This window comes from Lolium perenne, chromosome 5 (genome assembly GCF_019359855.2).
Source record: "Lolium perenne isolate Kyuss_39 chromosome 5, Kyuss_2.0, whole genome shotgun sequence".
Classification (NCBI taxonomy): domain Eukaryota; kingdom Viridiplantae; phylum Streptophyta; class Magnoliopsida; order Poales; family Poaceae; genus Lolium; species Lolium perenne.
Window position 1 is genome coordinate 234,691,131 of NC_067248.2, and position 19,422 is coordinate 234,710,552.

A 19,422-nucleotide genomic window follows, 5' to 3' on the forward strand; every position below is an offset into this window, starting at 1 on the left:
GGTGGTGGTGGTGGTGGAGGTGGTGGTGGTGGAGGAGGTGGTGGAGGAAGAGGAGGTGGTGGTGGAGGAAGAGGAGGTGGTGGAGGAAGAGGAGGAGGTGGTCGCTGGAGGAGGAGGAGAAGGTCGTCGTCGCCGTAGTAGGTCGCCGGAGTAGGAGGAGGAGGCCGGCCGAAGGAGGAGGAGGAGAAGGTCGTCTTCGCCGGAGTAGTAGTAGTAGGAGGTGGTGGTGGTGGAGGAGGAGGAGGAGGAGGAGGCCGGCCGGAGGAGGTGGTGGTGGTGGTGGTGGTGGTGGTGGTGGTGGTGGAGGAGGAGGAGGAGGAGGAGGAGGAGGAGGAGGGGAAGTAGAGGAGAAGTTTGCATCCAAAGAGGAGAAGTGAGGAGAAGTGGAGGAGTAGTGAGGAGAAGTGGAGCAGAAGTGGAGGAGGGCGGCAGAAAATTCAAATTTTGGACGTTAATTCTGTGGAATTTGTTTTCTTTTTTTTTTGTATTTTGCAGCAAATAAACTTTAACTGGTCGTAACTTTTTACTCTTTTCGAATTTGGCGATTCTAAAAATTGTCCAAGCGGGCAAGCCCGGGTGAATTCGGATGTAGAATTTTCGTGGGAACATTTTGTTATATTGTGCGTTTTTTTTCGACTTCGTATGCGACCAGAAAACTAGTTTAATGATTTTCCCACACAATTTTGCAAAAAAAGTCAAAATTCATGTTTGTTAAATTTCAGTGGTGCTAGATGACATAATACATGGGAATCTAGAAGGATTTTATTTTTTGAAATTTCTATCTATTTCTTTTATTTTTTACAGAGGTAAAAAAGGCGATCGGGGGGGGGGGGGGGGACTTCTATGGCGCACGGAACTCATGTGCGCCACAGAAATGTGTTGTTTCTGTGGCGCACCATCCCACGTGCGCCACAGAAAGTCTTAATTCAGTGGCGCACCAGCACCAGTGCGCCACAAAATGCCTTATTTCTGTGGCGCACGTGGTCCTGTGCGCCACAGAAGTAGTGAAACCAATGATTGGGGCTGGCTCCACCAAGTTTCTGTGACGCATGGATTGTTCATGCGCCACAAAATTAAGCTATTTCTGTGGCGCACCGTGTCTGGTGCGCCACAAAACAACTTTCTGTGGCGCATTTTTGGTGGTGCGCCACAGAACTAAGTCCCACCTATAAGCGTTTTCCTACTAGTGCGTGGTCGGCGACGTGCCCATGCGTGTGACCGGTGTCACCGATGGTGTCACGGTGGTCTTCGTCTTCATGGTCGGCGACGTAGTGATGCTTTTGACCGGCGTGACCGACGATGCCATTGCCGACGTGCCGAAGCTTGTGAACGGCGGTGCCATGGTGGTCTTGTGATAGGCGAGGTAAGGTCACCATGTTGCCATATAGGTGAGGCTACGAAAACCATGCGACAACCAATCGAAGTGTCACTTTGGTGCCACCCGATACAACCCAGCCTACCAAACGATGTGCCATTCGTGAATCGGATCTCGTTTGAAACGAGATGGGAGTCCCATCTCGCTGGGGCAGAGCCATGATTCTCATGCAGGCTACCAAACGCGCCCTTCGTTTCTATGTCCGTTCGAGCTGAAAAGCCATTTTTTTGTAGTATTTACAAATAATCGAATTTGTTCGACAAAAAATGTCGATGTTTCCATATCAGTTTTTGTTTTTTTGCGAAAAAGTTGAAAACTTTTGGCTCTATATTTTCATCCATAGGAGGGAGGATTATATTGTCATTTTTACTAAGCATGGTGGCACGTGGGAACAAACCCGTCGACCTAACGATAGTGAGTTGGAGTGGAAAATGTATCGATATAAGTAAAGCCTAAAGGCACTAGCAAAAGTGAAGAGTTACACTAGCCAGTGCCAAAAGCACACATAAATCCCAAAAGTATCAAAACACCAGACCTGAGAGCCTGAGATGATAGGATGGGGGGACGTGTACAAGGTTGTGTCCGGCATGGCGCCGCTCTATTTCGCCCTCGTGCTCGGCTACTGCTCGGTGCGGTGGTGGAAGCTCTTCACCCGTGACCAGTGCGACGCCATCAACCGCCTCGTCATCTACTTCGCGCTCCCCTTCTTCGCCTTCGACTTCAACGCCCACGCCGGCACGTTCGCCGCCAGCTACCGCGTCCTGGCCGCCGACGCCGTCGCCAAGCTTCTGGTCATCGTCTCCCTCGCCTTCTGGGCCGCCGCGTCCAGCCGCAAGGCGGCACCCACGTCCTACTCATGGTGCATCACCGGCTTCTCGCTGGCCACGCTCAGCAACGGGCTCCTGGTGGGCGCGCCGCTGATGGACGCCATGTACGGCAAGTGGGCGCGCGACATCGTCGTGCAGCTCTCGGTGGTGCAGGCCGTCGTGTGGCTCCCGGTGCTGCTGGTGGTGTTCGAGGCGAGGCAGGCGTGGATGGAGGTGACGGCGCCGGCGCCGGCACCGGCGCTCGAAGAAGGCCTTCAGGAGGACGTCGACCGGGCAGCAGCCGGAGGCGGCCGGAAGAAGAAGACAGGGTGCGCGTTCTGGGGGCCGCTGCTGCGGAACGTTGGGCTTAAGGTCGTCGGGAATCCGAACGTGTACGCCAGCCTTCTCGGTGTTCTCTGGTCTATCGTGGCAAACAGGTATTCCATTCGCATGCATGCACTTAATTAGACAGAAGATTAAGAGTAAGCACAGCTAGTTACTCCTTTGATGGCTACTTAACTTCGATCTTTCGTTTAGGTGGAACCTGGAGATACCACTCATCATAGATGGCTCGATTGAGATCATGTCAAAGACTGGCCTGGGAATCGGCATGTTCAACATGGGTACGTAACAACGACGGTGTTTTGGTTGTGGTACAGTAGCCACATCTTACCGCAACTTGTCTCTTAGAACGTTATGCTAGTGTTTCGTTGGTTATAGTTTGCAGTGCTTCGTCAGCCACATGACTTATGGTGTACATAGAAAAAAAAAATCTTAGCTAGACTTGTGACACTTGTGGCGCCACATTTTCGTGGACAGTGTTTTCTTTTCTACTTGACAAAACAATGTTCTAAGTCACAAACCAACTAGAACTGTCACTTAAACTCTAGCTTTATGAAAACTAACAAAATCCATTGTATTTCTTACATGCATAACACACAAAGAATAAAGTATACTTCACTATATATGCATCATATATACCATATTATTATATATTAATGGAGTAACAATTCATGGTTAACATATTGTCTTAACAAAATCCAATACACGTACACATATAACAATGGAGGGGGTAACATGCATGACTAGCTAATTGATAGACGAGATTTGGCGGTTGCATTGCAGGATTGTTTATAGGACTGCAGGATAAGATCATCATGACAGGGCCAGGATTGACAACATTAGGGATGGTGCTGAGGTTCGTCGCGGCTCCGGCAACCACCATGGTCGGAGCTATACTTCTAGGACTTCGTGGTGACGTTCTACGTGTTGCCATTATTCAGGTGCTTATTCTTGCTGCAACATAGTAAGAGAGAAGAGTAGTATTCCGATAGCTAACCAAAAATCCATGTGTTCATGTTGGTAGGCTGCACTGCCTCAGTCTGTGGGAACATTCTTCTTCGCACGGGAGTACGACCTGCATGCCGATGTCCTCAGCACTGCGTAAGTAAATGATGATCTAGTCCCATCATTTTTGGACGCGTTTGATTGGGTGTAAGCAGTATAGCACTTAGCCACTATTTCATTTTGTTTTGCAGGGTGATAGCGGGCACATTGGTTTCGCTCCCTGTGATAACCGGATATTATGTCGTTTTAGGTTTCATATGATAGAGAATCATCCTTGTTTTCGACATTGGGTTGCACATCTCAATATCCTTATACTCGAACAAGAATCCGTAGTGCTTCAACAATCGATCGCTCTAATTGCAGCGAAGCTTTTTCTATCGCCGATGCCGGTCTGAGCCTTCATGGGCTTTCTTTGAGCCATGGAGGATTGGACTTCTCCATGCACACAACATGCTTCTTCTTTTCCATAATGTAAACTTTAATTACAAGGATTTGTACAGTATTTAATGCACAATTGTGACCATTGGTATATACCACGGGCGGACCTATGTTAGGGCAAACCCGGGCCATGGCCCGCCCAGCCCAAGAGTGGAAATTTTTTATGCCTATACCTCAGTGTAAAGCCCAATAAAGGCAGCCCAATCGATATGTTACGAGCAGTTATAGTTTGGATTCACTTCCTCGCCTGCTCCGTGCTTCCTTCTACTCTGCTCGTACCGTCGTCATGACGCCATCCATGGCCGTTGTTTAGGGCGGAGGCAGAGGTAGCAGCCGAAACGCCGGAGGCCGGAGCGAGTCGATCTGGCGAGTGGCGACCATCCAGCAGGCAGCCCAGGCGGACATGACATGCCCCACGTACGCGACCAAGCCCTAGGACTAGGCAGCAGCACTGGGCAGCAGCGGAGAGGCAGCGGCCAGATAGCTACAACTACTGAGGTAGCCAAGGCGGGCGATCCGGCGTGGGCAAGATTGTACCTGCTCCAGTTCCTTCAGGGCATCTCCAGCGGCGCGACGCATTTCAGACATTCGAAATGTCCGTTTGCGTCGCACGGCAGACGAGACAGACCGTTTTTATCCGCGCGTCCGTTTGCACCTAGGGGTGGCTCCAGCGGCCCGACGCATTTCCGTGTTTGCATCAATTATGAAGTTTCCAAACAACAAAATAAGGAATTCAACGAAGTCATAGTTATTACATTTAAATTTTGAAAAGTCTACATGAAAATAAGATAGTATTCCTCTAGGCATGATCTTCATGGCCAGCCAATGTACACTGATGCTCAATCAGATCCGTCTGCAGCTGTTTGCAGACGTTCTCGTTAGTGACTTCTACATTCATATGTAGATAGTCGGTCCAAGATAAAGCTCCAGGAAGTGGCGCAACCAGCTCACCTTGGAATTCCCAGTGGTTCTCATTGCGGCCATCAGGACGCTCGTTCTCAACGATCATGTTGTGCATGATCACGCAGCATGTCATCACCTCATGCATGGTCTTCAGCGACCATGTTCTTGTCGGGTGACGGACAATTGCCCACCGAGCTTGGAGCACACCAAATCCACGCTCCACATCTTTCCTGCAAGCCTCTTGCATCTTGGCAAACCTCCTCGTCTTCTCGGAGTTTGGATTACGGACAGTCTTCACCAATGTGGCCCAGTCAGGGTAGATGCCATCAGCAAGATAATATGGCTTGTCATATGAATTTCCATTGATCTCATAGCTCACCCGGGGAGCTTTGCCTTGCATGAGACGGTTGAAAACCGGTGATCGGTGCAACACATTGATGTCATTGTTGGAACCGGCCATGCCAAAGAATGAATGCCAAATCCATAAATCTTGAGATATGATAGCTTCAAGAATGACAGTCCGTCCCTCCTCATGCCCGATGTACTGACCCTGCCATCCAAATGGACAGTTTTTCCACTCCCAGTGCATGCAATCTATGCTGCCAATCATTCCTGGAAACCCTATAGACTCGTTGATAGACAGGAGCCGCCTTGTATCCTCAACAGTTGGCTCCCTACAGTAATACTCTCCGAACACGGCAATCACGGCTCGGCAAAACCTGTACATGGCCTCAAGGAAGGTGCTCTCACCCATTCGAAGATACTCATCGAATATATCCGCAGCCATTCCATATGAGAGCATGCGAATAGCCGCGGAGCATTTTTGGTAGAAGGTGAAACCTAGCGCACCTGTTGCATCGGGCCTGCATTGGAAGTAGGGGTCATAGTTTCTGACGCCCCGTAGAATGACCAAGAACAAGTCCCTTGACATTTACCGGCGCCGGAACACTTTTTCCTGGAACACCGGATTGGTGAGGTGGAAGTAATCCTTGTGGAGGCGGGCCTGCCCTGCCACTCTGTTGTGCGGCAGGTTTTTGGAGCGCCCCTTCACAGAGCCCCGGTGCTCCGGCCCCGGGTTTGAGGTGAACTCGTGGATCATGAAGGCCGCAGTAGTTGCCAATGTCTGCATCGACTGATCGGACTCCTCGTCGGAAGAGGAGTCAACGACCTCCGCGTGGAACTTATCCAACATCCGCCACATGTCCATCTGCGTGGGTACGAACTGTGGATCAATGGCCACGCACAATAGCGCCGAAAACACGAGTAAGAAACCTACCAACGCAATTGACCGAACAGGTCGTGGGCGGCGAGGCCGGACAGCACAACCGGCAACGTTTGGCCCCAAAACAGCCGGCAGGTACTCGCCGGAGCCAACCGCGAGTACGATCCTGCTCTCCCGCGCGGCGACAACGGAGCCGACGGCGAGTACTGCGGCGCAGCGGCGGGGCACGGCGGGTGGGGTTGGGGTGGTGGCGTCGCACTAGGGTAGCAAATAAGGGGAAAAAGAAGCAAATCGAAGCGGTCGATTTCGCTGTCCCTGACTTGCGGGACCGGGTAAGAAATGGAGGACGCTCGGCGCGTCCGTGGAGACGCAAACCTGGCGCATATTTGGGCCAGGTTTGCGTCTCCGCGGATGGGCCGTTCACTTTGCGTCGCCCCGCTGGAGCAGGCCCCAGACGCATTTCCGGTCACGGTGGACGAAAACGGTCGCTCAGCGTCCGTTTACGTCGCGCCGCTGGAGATACCCTCACGGCAGAAAGAAATTGCATCTTTAAAATTGTCTGTCAGCTAGACTGTTAACAATTTGGTACCATGGTCCATGTCTCCATAGCTGCTCCATACCATACTGTCAAACTGAAATTCTGATAATTTGGTATGCTTTATTTTGTTTTGGAGCAATTCATCATATATGCATGATCTGATAAATCAAATGTATGCACTATTGATTAATTCCTAGTTGGCTACAAAAGTACATGATTTAGATTTAGAATTCTTTGTGTTCTGCTTTAACTTGGCCCGCCCAAGAATTTTTTTGTAGGTCCACCACTGGTGTATACCAAACACGGGATGGTGTTCCATATGCTATTGCTCGGGTTGTCACACTCCACAACATGTGGCCTTCCGATAGTGCGGAGTGCGGCGTTTTCTCTTTAGGGCGGAAGTGAGCTGGGTTTATTCTTCTAAAAATAAGTAGACAAACTTGTTTTTAAAATTTCAGAATAATATGAAAAGGTGTCTGGATACAACATATGATGTATACTACAAGAAGGGGTGAAAACGGACATGTGCATCATTTTGATGCGGAAGCTAAGAGTTGCAACCTTCTTTTCACACAAAAAACTTGGCAACGAACAATTTTTTTTTAAAAGAAGGTGATATATCTCCTCTCCTTTTCAACATATTATCCTTGGTTTCTATTACATTGAACTCAACCAAAGCCAAATTTTGACTTGACTTACTTTTCACAGTGATATTTGCTTTCCACATATGTCTGAACGCTCTGTCTACTCTATTGCTAGATATAATGGATACATTGGGTTCACTACGAATTTGTCAGACTTAGTCAATTTCCACTTAGAATTTTAGATCAAGCGTGTATTATATCATCACTCAAAGCTTCTTATGCCGGTAAGTTTTGCATCTCTCTCGGCTGATTTTGCAAACCCCCATCCAACCATCTTCTGAAGCTGAAATCCCATCCTCTCTTCCTGCCATCATATTTTGACGGAACCTCGTCAAGAGGATGGGGAGCTCCGGCAATGCATTATGGAAAGAGGGATAATGATCTAGTTAATAAGGGAAACCGGACCTAAAAACCATACAACACACGGTTAATTAAGGGAAACCGGCGAAAACCACACACACACCTAACTAAAGTTTAGGGGACATCATCTGATCTAGATATAAGTGTCCCAAGGCCAAGGGCCATCGGAAACACTACATACCCAACCAAGACAGTCCTCGCCACCTCAAGAGAACTCTTGCAACAAGGAGAACACTTGCGCCTAACCAAAGGAAGATATCAACTAGACATTAGCCAAGATCAACTCACGAATAGCCTGTGTCTCCAGAGGCGAGCAGGGGCGGAGGGAGGGGGGGGGGGGGGGGGGCGAGCAGGGGCTAGATATGTAGCAGGTACATGTATAGCATACGTTCTAATGTTCATGGATAAATACGTGATTATCCCGTACTTAATTTATTGGACCTGTGTGCAGCGAACTCCTCAAGCAAAACGGCCCATTTGTATAGTTTATTGCCGGAAAATTGCTCCGTGGCAGTTTATTGCCATCGTGGCCTGTTGATGTTTCTACCCAGAGCTAATCGTTGCTCTGCCGGTAGCCCGGTAGCCCATGTTAATCGAAGTCAGCCTTTGTTTCTCGCTGCTAGGGCACATCCGCTGCCGCCGATAGCCACTAGCTGATGCGCAGCCGCCAAGAGACCAGGAATACGTCCAGGCCATGGTACGAGCCGCTCCGGCGCTCTATCACCGGCTGCCGCACTGCAGCGTGCGCCACCAAAATCCGTCGGGTTCGCTTGATCGCTGTAAGTGTTTCTTGATATAAAATCCTCCGGTGTATTAATAATTTGTCTTTCGTTTAGATGAATTATTACAACCTATCAGCCTAGTTCGTGTATACCTGCATACGAAACAAGGCAATGATTTGTTAATTAGGCATGTCTTTCTTTTCTCTGTTACGCCTCAAACATGAGGGGAAAAACACAAACAGCAGTAAATTCATTTTACAAGCCAATGCTTCGGTTTCCCTGATATTCGTACCAGTGGATGTCTAAATTCATCAAGGAGAAAATTGCTGCAGATTATAGTTCCAATCCAAATCCACTGATATGCAACCTGATGGCGAGTGCGCAGTCATATGCTTCATCTTGTCAAGCATATATTGATTTTCTTATACATCAGTAGTCCTATTTCGGGCTTTAATATATTGTTATGTTTCTTTCTTGCTTGACCATTATATTGTTCGCCAAATGTTCGCCCCCCCTATGTCTAAATCTTGGCTCCGCCCCTGGAGGCGAGGCAGGCTTCTTGCACAACCGTAGAAGCGTCTTCATATTTTCTTGCATGTCTTCTTGCCATCATATTCATATCGATGGTTCTCATCAGCCCAGTGAACACCTCCTGATACGTAGAGAAAACCCTAACCTCCCTCCCGTGGCGCTCCCCAGGGCGCCGCCGGGGGGGCAAGCCCAACCACCGCACCCTCCCTCCCTCGAGCAGGATCCCTCCCGCCGCTGCCGCCGGCATCTGCCGCGGTGGCTGCGGCCCCTAGCGTCGAAGGTGCTGGGGTGGAGGAGCGGCGGCGTTTCTTCGCTGCGGCTGGGGAGGCATCGGCGACTTTCGGCGTTGGCAGAGGTTGGGGCGGCGTCCCCAGCCTGGCGGCGGCGGCGCTAATCGCTGGATGGCGGTGGCTTCGCTGCGGGTTTAGGTCCCCCACCTAGGCCCGTCTTCCTGTGGCGGCGCGGAGGGGCGTAGGGCGGTGGATCGGTTGGTGGAGGGTTGCGGTGAAGGCGTTACGGCAGCGGCGGTCCTCGGTGGTTCCTGCCGGCGGCGGCCTCAGTGTAGCCGGTGGCGGCGCGACCAGGGCCTGATCGCGGCTGTGTAGCCTGCTGGTTCCCGCACCCCAAGATCGTTCATCTTGCCGGATCTTCGGTGTGACAGGCTGCGAGGATGGCCATTTCCGTGGGGGCTCGGCCTGTGTAATGGCGGTGGTCCTAGGGTTCCTCACGCGCCAAGACGAAGACCTTCTGGAGGTTGATCTTCTTCATCGAGCCGGAGTGATGAGTTCCGGAAGGCTCCGCCGGCGAATGAAACAGTGTATCTTATGTCTGGAGTTCGCTGGATCGGGTGGTATTCGGTCGCGCGCAACGAATGCTTTTATTCCGACCGTTTGGTTCCGGAGGGAGCGGCCCGAAGCTCTTTTTCTGTGTTGACATCAAGTGACTATGGATCCATGATGAAAGTCGGAAGAAGATAATTTCATGAAGGCCAGATGGGAGGACTAGCTAAGGGAGGTTCAAGTCTCCGCGCTGTTGAGGGACTTGCTTGGCGTTCCGGGCTTCATAGCAGCGGTATGAAAGTGGGGGCGACAACACATGTGAAGTTCAAAGTCCTACCTTTCAGGGTGAAAACCCAAGGTCTGGCCTTAACTGGTTGTGCCTGGCAATAATCTTGTTGGATACATTGTTTTGAGAGCGGGGACTATCTTCAGGGTGAAAACCTAAGATCTTTGATCGGGCGACGACGGTGTTAGAGCATTGTTCCCTTTTTGAAGGCGTCGTTTTTGGAGAGTCTGTATTTCAGGTGTTATCTTGGTGGTGGATGTATTGCTGTTGTTAGGCTCGAGATATGGTAGCGGAACTTTTGTTTCTTAGTTTTCTTTTCTATTTTTTGGTTGTGTGCATCCGTAGTGCCATTATGGTGGTGTGTTATTGTAGAGGCTAGATGTAATTGGTATCTTTTGATATTAATATATTCCCTTTATCGAAAAATATCATGTTCTAGATGTAGCAAAGTTTTTCTTCTATGTGTCTCCCTGTGAGTCTTCATGGGTTTTCCAGGGTCCAAGCTGGACTGGACTTCGCAGTGCGCAAGATCTTATTTCCGAATCGTCTAGATCTCCTATATATATAGTTCCTCGAAAAGAAATTCAAACACCATTGTTCGTCCGGCTCAGAGCAGGTGTGCACGCGTTGCTCATGGCTGACGTGGGCGGATGATACGTCATATTTGCTGCTACTTAATTTGAGCGTGGCAGTGGGCCACACTGCGTATGTATTTCAAATAAAACGACACCATTGAAGCTTTCATTAGGATTCAGAGGCCACATGTGAGCCAGTAGTGCATCACCGACGATGACTACTTAATAAACGACCCGATCGCGCAATTCAAGTCGTATTACATTAGTGAGTGACGATTCCTAGTGGTGGTTAAATAAGCCGATGCACCGATCGATCTAGAAAACAAAATGGCAGCAGCAGCTAGCTCCTGCTTCTGCTCAGTTTGACTTCGGTCGAGCTAGCTAGGTAGGTGTATTACGAGTTTACGACTTAATTAGCTTTCGTTGCCTATCGAGAGAGCTAGCCCGGCCGAGGGAAGAAGAATGATAGGGTGGGGGGACGTGTACAGGGTGGTGGCCGCCATGGCGCCGCTCTACTTCGCCCTGGGCCTCGGCTACGGCTCGGTGCGGTGGTGGAAGCTCTTCACCCCGGACCAGTGCGAGGCCATCAACCGCCTAGTCATCTACTTCGCCTTCCCCTTCTTCGGCTTCGACTTCACCGCCCGCGCCGGCCCGTTCGGCGCCGGCTACCGCGTCCTGGCCGCCGACGCTGTCGCCAAGCTCGCCGTCGTGCTCACGATCGCCGGGTGGGCAGCCGTCAAGGCTGCGAGGCCGGCGCGCCGCGGCGGCCCATCCTACTCCTGGTGCATCACCGGCTTCTCGCTGGGGGCGCTCAACAACGCACTCCTCGTGGGCGTGCCGCTGCTCGACGCCATGTACGGCAAGTGGGCGCGCGACATCGTCGTGCAGCTCTCGGTGCTGCAGGCCGTCGTGTGGTTCCCGCTGATGCTGGTGGTGTTCGAGGCGCGGCAGGCCTGGCTGGAGATGACGCCGGCGTCAGAAGAAGCCGCGTGTGAAGAAGGCGGTCAGGTGGCGCCGGAAAGCGGCGACGTCGACCGGCCAGTGGTAGCTGGAGACCGCCGGAAGACAGCAGCGACGGCGACGGGGTGCGCGTTCTGGCCGCCACTGCTGCGGAAGGTCGGACTCAAGCTGGCCCGCAACCCGAACGTGTACGCCAGCCTCCTTGGGGTAGCGTGGTCTTCCGTGGCAAACAGGTTCGCATGCGGTGGCACAATACATATACTCGTACACTAAATACCTCTCACATACATAGCTACAATTGTTCATTCGACCATTCTCTGATTATTGGTTGCATATATCGATACATAGGTGGCACCTGGAGATGCCGACCATCCTGGATGGCTCGATTGCGATCATGTCAAGGACCGGCATTGGAATGGGGATGTTTAGCATGGGTATGTATAAGAATGTAATTAAAGCATCTCCAGTCGCATCCCCCAAACGACGTCCGGCAATAGCGCCGAATTTTCGTTTGGGGGACGTCCGGACGAATTTTCGTTTGGAGGAGGTCCCTTTCCTAGCCACGTCCCCAAACGCGACCTCCAAACAAAAAAGCAAGTGTAAAAATCGTGTCCGGCATCCCCGATGGAGCCTCTATACACAGGGGATGGGCTAGGGACGCCGGACAATATTTGAGGGACATCCGAAACGAAGCGGCCTTTGGGACATGCGAATGAGAGGTTTTTTTGACCGGCGTCCCCCAAGGACGCTTTGGTGGACGCGACTGAAGATGCTCTTATACTCCAATTTAAAAACACGGTTGGCCTATTCATTAGTCGAACAAAATGGCAAACTTTTTTAAAACAAACTTTGGATGCTTACCTCAAGTCACCTGTTGGTCGGCATATGACAAATTAACAATGTATAGGTGAGCATCCAGTGAGTAATACTCTGATCTGCATAAAATTTGGCGGTTTGCATTGTAGGCTTGTTCATAGGACTACAGGACAAGTTCATCGTGTGTGGACCAGGCTTGATGGTGTTGAGCATGGTGCTGAGATTTGTCGCGGCTCCAGCAGCCACCGCCGTTGGTGCCCTAATTTTAGGGCTTCGCGGTGACCTTCTGCGTGTTGCTATCTTGCAGGTAACGGTCTGCACTAATTAAAAGTTACAAAATGTTTGAATGGTTTTTAAATTTTTTAATCACATGACTTCATTTTATTAATGTTGATAGGCTGCACTGCCTCAGTCTGTCGCAACATTTAGCTTCGCGCGAGAGTATGACCTGCATGCTGGTGTGCTCAGTACTGCGTAAGTAACTGTTAATTTATTTCATGCTATTCAGTTTGAGTACCACATTCTTCATGCCTACCATTTCTTATGCGTACAGGGGTACATGCATAAACATTGATATATTTTTAACAACTCGAGCTATTATTTATTTTTTTCTTTTTGCAGGATTATAATCACCACGTTGGCTTCACTACCCGTATTAACTACATATTATGTTCTTCTAGGGCTTGTAAGATAGATAGACTTATTAGTTCCTCTACTTTAAGTTGTGTTGCTTCATTTTTCAGTGTATATCTAAACAAAAATTGATTATTTATGTTACAACGAGTTTGTTTATTGGGAATGATCCTATCTAACCAACAAACCATGTCAAATGAATCGGGACTATGGAATGGGTCCAGGCTCGCAAGATCAAGTGTCGATGATCTAGATTCATCTTTGGATAAATCTATAACCAAAGTACCCAATTAGTACTTAAACTAGCCAAGTAGATGTCTAACTGAACTAGCCACGGCTCCTGATCACATTAATTTTTTCTGCATGATGCTGATGGCTGCAAGTGCATAGATCGAAAGTAGCTAGTTTTAACAGTACGACTATCGGACGATGGTGAACCTGTCTAGTAAAGGTTTTATTCACTCTTGTTACATTCACTTAAATGTACCTACGAGTTATTCTTGATCCAAAGAAAGGTGATGAGAGTGATTGTTGGTGTTGAGTTGTGAACAAATTAATAATGAATGCATCGAGTAGAGAAAATAAATAAAGTGAGTTGTGTAAAGTAACTTGAAAACAAAGTCCTTAGGAAGTTATAGATTCACAACTAGCATAGTTAAACATGATTAGGATATATGATGTTTATGTATCACATTTGTATACATGTGTACGAGCAGAGTCATACATAAAGGTGCACTTAGTTGCGCTAATATGCGGCCCACATAACCACTAGTAGTCCTCCTAAATGTAGCAACCAAAGTACACTCGGAATTAAGGGTTTCCCCATAGTTATGGGTATCCACTCTTGTATCCCGTCATCCCCATGATGACTATACCGATGGTCGTTAAAGCTTCTATGAAAAAAAGTTTCTTCGTGAATCCTCTCTTTGGCTTGACCTCCAAGTCCATGGCACACGTTTGAAAGGTATTTATTGCTTTCAAAAATTATATTTATGCCTAAAAGTAATCCCTTTTATTGATTTATGCACCAACCTCTTAATTTAACGGTATCATGGTGAAACAAACAGAATAGGTGCACACAAGCTCGGTAACATGCCAAAATTCTAACACTACTTGTGCAACTACATAAGAAAACCACTACAATACACAAAATGCACCCATTAGGTGCAATATGTTAGGAATGGTACCTATAGGCTCTACTTCTGAGTCGGTATTTGTAATGTAAGTTGTCTATATATGAACTATTAACTGGATATGATCCGGGTGTGGAACATGTGCTTAATTGGTTTATAATACAATGTGTCCTGCTAGAGACACACTACATAGACTAATGTGTGAGTTGGCGATATGACTAGGTTTGACTTTCCATACAACATGGAGATGCTGAACCGACTAGCACTAGCTATGTCAAAGAGTTAGGTAACCCAGACTGGCCCAAAGATCTAGTCGGGGCGAGCAAGTCGTCATGTGCTCTGGCTAGCTAGAGTAGTGGAATCCTTAGTCCTGAGGTGGTCGCACGATCCGGGTTGTGAAACGTCTATCCATGATTGGTAACTATAAAGGTGACTATGAGGCTGACTCTGAAGCAAGCTGCGTGATATGGATGCACCAAGAAGATTTGCCCCTTCAGCTCGGAGAGATGTTCCATGGGCGCTCTCGGGTGATATGGTTTGAAGCATGGCCGTGTGCAACTTGGTTATGTGATAATCAATGTTGTTTTACAAAGTGTTAGTCGAACAAAACCATATGTCAATGTAATGAGAAAAGAGTTAAGACAACACACTGGCATAATGAGTAACTCACATGCGTCTTACCACCAATATCGTGAAGCGATAAGTAATTTGGGCTACCGTTCAGTTTGCGACTCCGGTTTCAGCATGACTTGGGTTAGAACGTGTATTGGGCATACAGTACAAGTAAGAGTGTGGCCAACTTACAACAAGCATGTGGGGGGTCACACTCTTAAGAGGATGAGACCAGGAAGAAGAATAATCCATCTCACACGAAACCTGATTGGTTTGGACCTGACCTAGGTGGCTAGGTTTAGGGTTTGGGGATGTGGGACACCTGGGCCTGCCCCCTCATCCACTCTCTATACAAGAAAGTGGATTGATGGCGGGAGAATACAAGTAAGTCACTGCTTTTGAAGGCAGATTGCTCCCCTTCCTCCATTCCTTAGCCCACGGAGATAAAGAGAAGGGTAGAACTTGGTCACCATCATTCCACCTTGTACATGTGAGAGCTGATAGAGGTACTACGAGTGTGGCTAGGCGGTAGGGTCGTCAAAGAAGGAAATAAAGAAATTGTTGGCACTGGAGGAGACGACGAAGGAGTCAGTCCATGGATATCTTCACTACCTCGATCTAGATGCCTGTTGAAGTTTCCTCAACTGTGCATCTAGGGATAAGGGTTCTATGGTCTCCTACCTCTGGCGGATATGTGGGAGGAACCATGGTCTCCTACCTCACTAGACCCTTACCATATTGAATAATTACTAAAAATGCTCATTACATAGGAAGTGTATGTGTGGGAAGGGGCCTCCTCACTTGGGCCTTGGGGTGGTCGTCTTGTTTGTCCGGTCTATGGGCCGCAACTACAAATATGATGGAAATATTGATCACCCGAGAAAGGTTGTTGGATGCAGGGGCGCTCCCCGTCAGGGCCAGGAACACCACCTCATGATTTTGGAGCTCGATGATGGATCTCTTCAGGGTGATTTGACAATGGTGTAATTAACCAAAAATCCCAAATGAAGGCCACAACTTGTTGATGACAACCACCATTTCTTTTGCGTGATGTCCCCAATGTTAGGTTGTATAGATGGTTTGTGCTTGTTTTCTTAAATCTATCACATATTAGATAAAATAGAATATGTAATACAACTGGGAAACGGTGCTACTAAACCACCATATAAAAAAAGAACCTAAACAATGAGGAAAATACAACGAAGAGCCTATGAATTGAAATTCTTGCCAACAATTGATGCATGTAAAATGCATACATGAACTTTGCACTTTATTGCAATATATTACCACATATTTGCATCTTATATAATGTTATTTCCAAGTTTTATGATGTTTTAGGGATTTTCTAAACAATCCCCTCTGCTCTGGCTCTAATTCTGTTTGGCAGAAAGCGCCTCTTTTTAGTGTTTTTGACATTACATGAGCTACCAGACTACAAAAAGGGCAAGGTCAGGCCGGTGCCACACTTCAAAAATTTTGAGACGAACAAAATAAGCTAAAGTGGACCACCAGGAGGTCAACAGGCTGGGAAAGAGGTCCATTGGCGTGCCCACCCCCTTTGGGTGCGCCACCAGGCCTCTTTCTCGCCCCGAGCGTTCATTTCGCTTCAATCCAACGCCAAACGACTTATTTTGACATAAAAACCACTATATATACGACCCCAATGGTTTCTGCGAGGCTACGGTGGAGGAGATAAAAACACATAAACAGAGAGTCAGCAGGACGCCACCGGTGGAGATCGGAGGGGGAAGTGCTACCGGAATCGCCTCCGGTGGACTCCACCCCCTCTAGTGAGGGCATCATCATCATTATCTTCATCACCATATAGAGCAAAAGCATCTTCATATACCCCTTGTAATCTATTGGCAAACTTGATGTTTGAGGCAATCTATCATTTTCCCATGATGTATTGTACCTCTATGTCTTTGTTTGAGTAGTGACTTGTTCTTAGAAATTGTGAAATACTTTGTGATGGTTGCATATAAGTATTTGTTATCTTCTATGATGATGTTTTTTACTGATATATGAGTGCACAATATGTCGGGGGATGCATAAGGTTGTCACAGTTACATGATGATAGGAGGAGGGACGATAGCTGGAGCCTGACAAAAACCATGTCCCAATTCTTTAATATGCATGTACTATTACCATGATTAATCAAACGGGGGGTTTAACTATGAGGACCTTTAAACTTACAACGGTGGTTGGACTTTATGTCTTAATAATTCCTATATGTTTTCTCATACCTATGGCCTTAGGATCAATCACTAGGGGTGTATTTGCTCATATCCATGGCTACACCTATATATGGCTCCTCTCTAGAAGAAACAATAAAAAGACCACCTTTGTGCTTCACTAATTATGACAACCACACAAATGAAGTAGCAATTTGCTAGAACACTTACTCCCTTGAGTTACTCAACTTCACTTCACTTCATCTCACTTTACTTTTCTTGCATTAGTTTTACTTCTTGCATTTTAATTTCAACACTTGTAGTTTCATAGTAAAAATCTCTTCACACACACACACCATATCTCCTAGCTTTGCATAGAAGGCCATATAAGTGGGTTATATGTCTTTAGAGAATATATAGTTTACATTCAGCTCCTCATGGGTTCGACACTCAAATACTTATCGAACTTACTGTGGTGATCCCCTGCACTTGAGAGTTATCAACAATGCAGCCAAACTCGCCGACCACCGCTTCAACATAGCACTATCTGATCATAATAGAAAACTTTGACAAATTTAGCATGCAATTAAATTAAATACCCACCGGGGACCAAACCTCGTTGAATCATCGTAAGGGTGTACTATTGCATACAACGAAGATGAGTAATCATGCCAATAATGTCAGCAAGGACACCTTGTGAAGGTCTAGGCAAGCAACATCGCCAACATCACTAAAATAGGCCAACAACCTTCCTCATGAAGACTCAAAAGAAGGGTTGTTAAATAATACATCAATGTTGCTAATAATGCCTATGAAACCTTACAACACAATGGATGAGATATAAAAATACCCTCCCCTTTGCCCCATGGGTTGGGAGTGGTAGCCAAAAGTAGGGGGTTGTTATTCTTTTTGTAGCTCAAAAAATCTTCATATATCAATCATTGTAAGGGGACACGGATGCTGCCTAGAGGGGTGAATAGCCGATGTAAAACTTTTACGATAGGGCTTGGACAAGTATGGAATAAAACTATCATTTAATTTTTCAAGAATAAAACCTATTAACTAGGCTCAACTATGTGCACCAACAACTTATGCTAAGTAAGACAAGGAACACGGTGATAGTTAGATATGTAACTTCAAGCATAAAGGCTATCACAAAGTAAAGTGAATAAATAAAGGAGCTCAGGTAAAGAGATAACCAAGGCACACAAAGATAACGATGTATTTCGAGGTTCACACCCTTGCGTGCTATTCTCCATTGGAGCGGTGTGGAGGAACAAGATGTTGGAGATATGCCCAAGAGGCAATAACAAAAGTGGTTATTATATATCTTTATGTTTATGATAAATGTTTATATACCATGCTATAATTGTATTAACCGAAACATTGATACATGTGTGATATGTAAACAACAAAGAGTCCCTAGTATGCCTCTTAAACTAGCTTGTTGATTAATGGATGATTAGTTTCATAATTATGAACATTGGATGTTATTAATAACAAGGTTATATCATTACATGAATGATGTAATGGACACACCCAATTAAGCGTAGCATAAGATCACGTCATTAAGTTATTTGCTATAAGCTTTCGATACATAGTTACCTAGTCCTTATGACCATGAGATCATGTAAATCACTTATACCGGAAAGGTACTTTGATTACATCAAACGCCACTACGTAAATGGGTGGTTATAAAGGTGGGATTAAGTATCCGGAAAGTATGAGTTGAGGCATATGGATCAACAGTGGGATTTGTCCATCCCAATGACGGATAGATATACTCTGGGCCCTCTCGGTGGAATGTCGTCTAATGTCTTGCAAGCATATGAATAAGTTCATAAGAGACCACATACCACGGTACGAGTAAAGAGTACTTGTCAGGAGACGAGATTGAACAAGGTATAGAGTGATACCGATGATCAAACCTCGGACAAGTAAAATATCGCGTGACAAAGGGAATTGGTATCGTATGTGAATGGTTCATTCGATCACTAAGTCATCGTTGAATATGTGGGAGCCATTATGGATCTCCAGATCCCGCTATTGGTTATTGGTCGGAGAGAGTTCTCACCCATGTCCACATAGTTCACGAACCGTAGGGTGACACACTTAAGGTTTGATGTTGTAACAGTAGAAGTTGAATATGGAATGGAGTTCGAAGTATTATTCGAAGTCTCGGATGGGATCCCGGACATCACGAGGAGTTCCGGAATGGTCCGGAGAATAAGATTCATATATAGGAAGTCGTTTTATAAGTTTGAAAATGATCCGGTGATTTTACGGAAGGTTCTAGAAGGTTCTAGAAAAGTCAAGAAGGAATCACTAAGGAAGGAGGAGTCCCGGAGGGACTCCCCCTCCCCATGGCCGGCCAACCCTAGAGGGGGGAGTCCAAGGTGGACTCCACCAAGGGGGCCGGCCACCCCCCTTCATGGAAGGGTGGGAATCCCACTTGGGTGGGAGTCCCACCTTGGGTAGGTTTTCCTGCTACGTGGAAGGTTCTTGAGTTGGGGTCTTATTCGAAGACTTGTAGTCCAACACTTGGGGTTCCACCTATATAATGAGGGG

At 47.3% G+C, this 19,422-nt stretch overlaps 2 protein-coding genes across 2 annotated transcripts; both read left to right on the forward strand.

Annotated features, from left to right (window-relative positions):
- The first annotated feature begins 1,834 nt into the window (after positions 1-1,834).
- On the forward strand, positions 1,835-4,059 carry LOC127302293 (probable auxin efflux carrier component 5b). Its single transcript, XM_051332701.2, has 5 exons — positions 1,835-2,618; positions 2,719-2,804; positions 3,307-3,464; positions 3,548-3,624; positions 3,720-4,059. The coding sequence occupies exons 1-5, from the start codon at positions 1,924-1,926 to the stop codon at positions 3,787-3,789; spliced, it is 1,086 nt and encodes a 361-aa protein (XP_051188661.1). The 5' UTR covers positions 1,835-1,923; the 3' UTR covers positions 3,790-4,059.
- Positions 4,060-10,805: 6,746 nt separating this feature from the next.
- On the forward strand, positions 10,806-13,070 carry LOC127298286 (probable auxin efflux carrier component 5b). The gene is made up of 5 exons (XM_051328183.2): positions 10,806-11,719; positions 11,835-11,920; positions 12,452-12,609; positions 12,700-12,776; positions 12,924-13,070. Exons 1-5 carry the CDS (start codon positions 10,989-10,991, stop codon positions 12,994-12,996), a joined length of 1,125 nt encoding a protein of 374 aa, XP_051184143.1. The 5' UTR covers positions 10,806-10,988; the 3' UTR covers positions 12,997-13,070.
- Positions 13,071-19,422: the final 6,352 nt, after the last annotated feature.

What these genes read in the sequence shown, in the direction of transcription:
- LOC127302293 (XM_051332701.2), top strand. Translation starts at nt 1,924, where the DNA reads ATGATAGGATGGGGGGACGTGTACAAGGTTGTGTCCGGCATGGCGCCG. An exon ending in TGGTCTATCGTGGCAAACAG is followed by an intron (nt 2,619 to 2,718) that starts GTATTCCATTCG and finishes TCTTTCGTTTAG; the next exon opens with GTGGAACCTGGAGATACCAC. An exon ending in TACGTGTTGCCATTATTCAG is followed by an intron (nt 3,465 to 3,547) that starts GTGCTTATTCTT and finishes TCATGTTGGTAG; the next exon opens with GCTGCACTGCCTCAGTCTGT.
- LOC127298286 (XM_051328183.2), top strand. Translation starts at nt 10,989, where the DNA reads ATGATAGGGTGGGGGGACGTGTACAGGGTGGTGGCCGCCATGGCGCCG. An exon ending in TGGTCTTCCGTGGCAAACAG is followed by an intron (nt 11,720 to 11,834) that starts GTTCGCATGCGG and finishes ATCGATACATAG; the next exon opens with GTGGCACCTGGAGATGCCGA. An exon ending in TGCGTGTTGCTATCTTGCAG is followed by an intron (nt 12,610 to 12,699) that starts GTAACGGTCTGC and finishes TAATGTTGATAG; the next exon opens with GCTGCACTGCCTCAGTCTGT.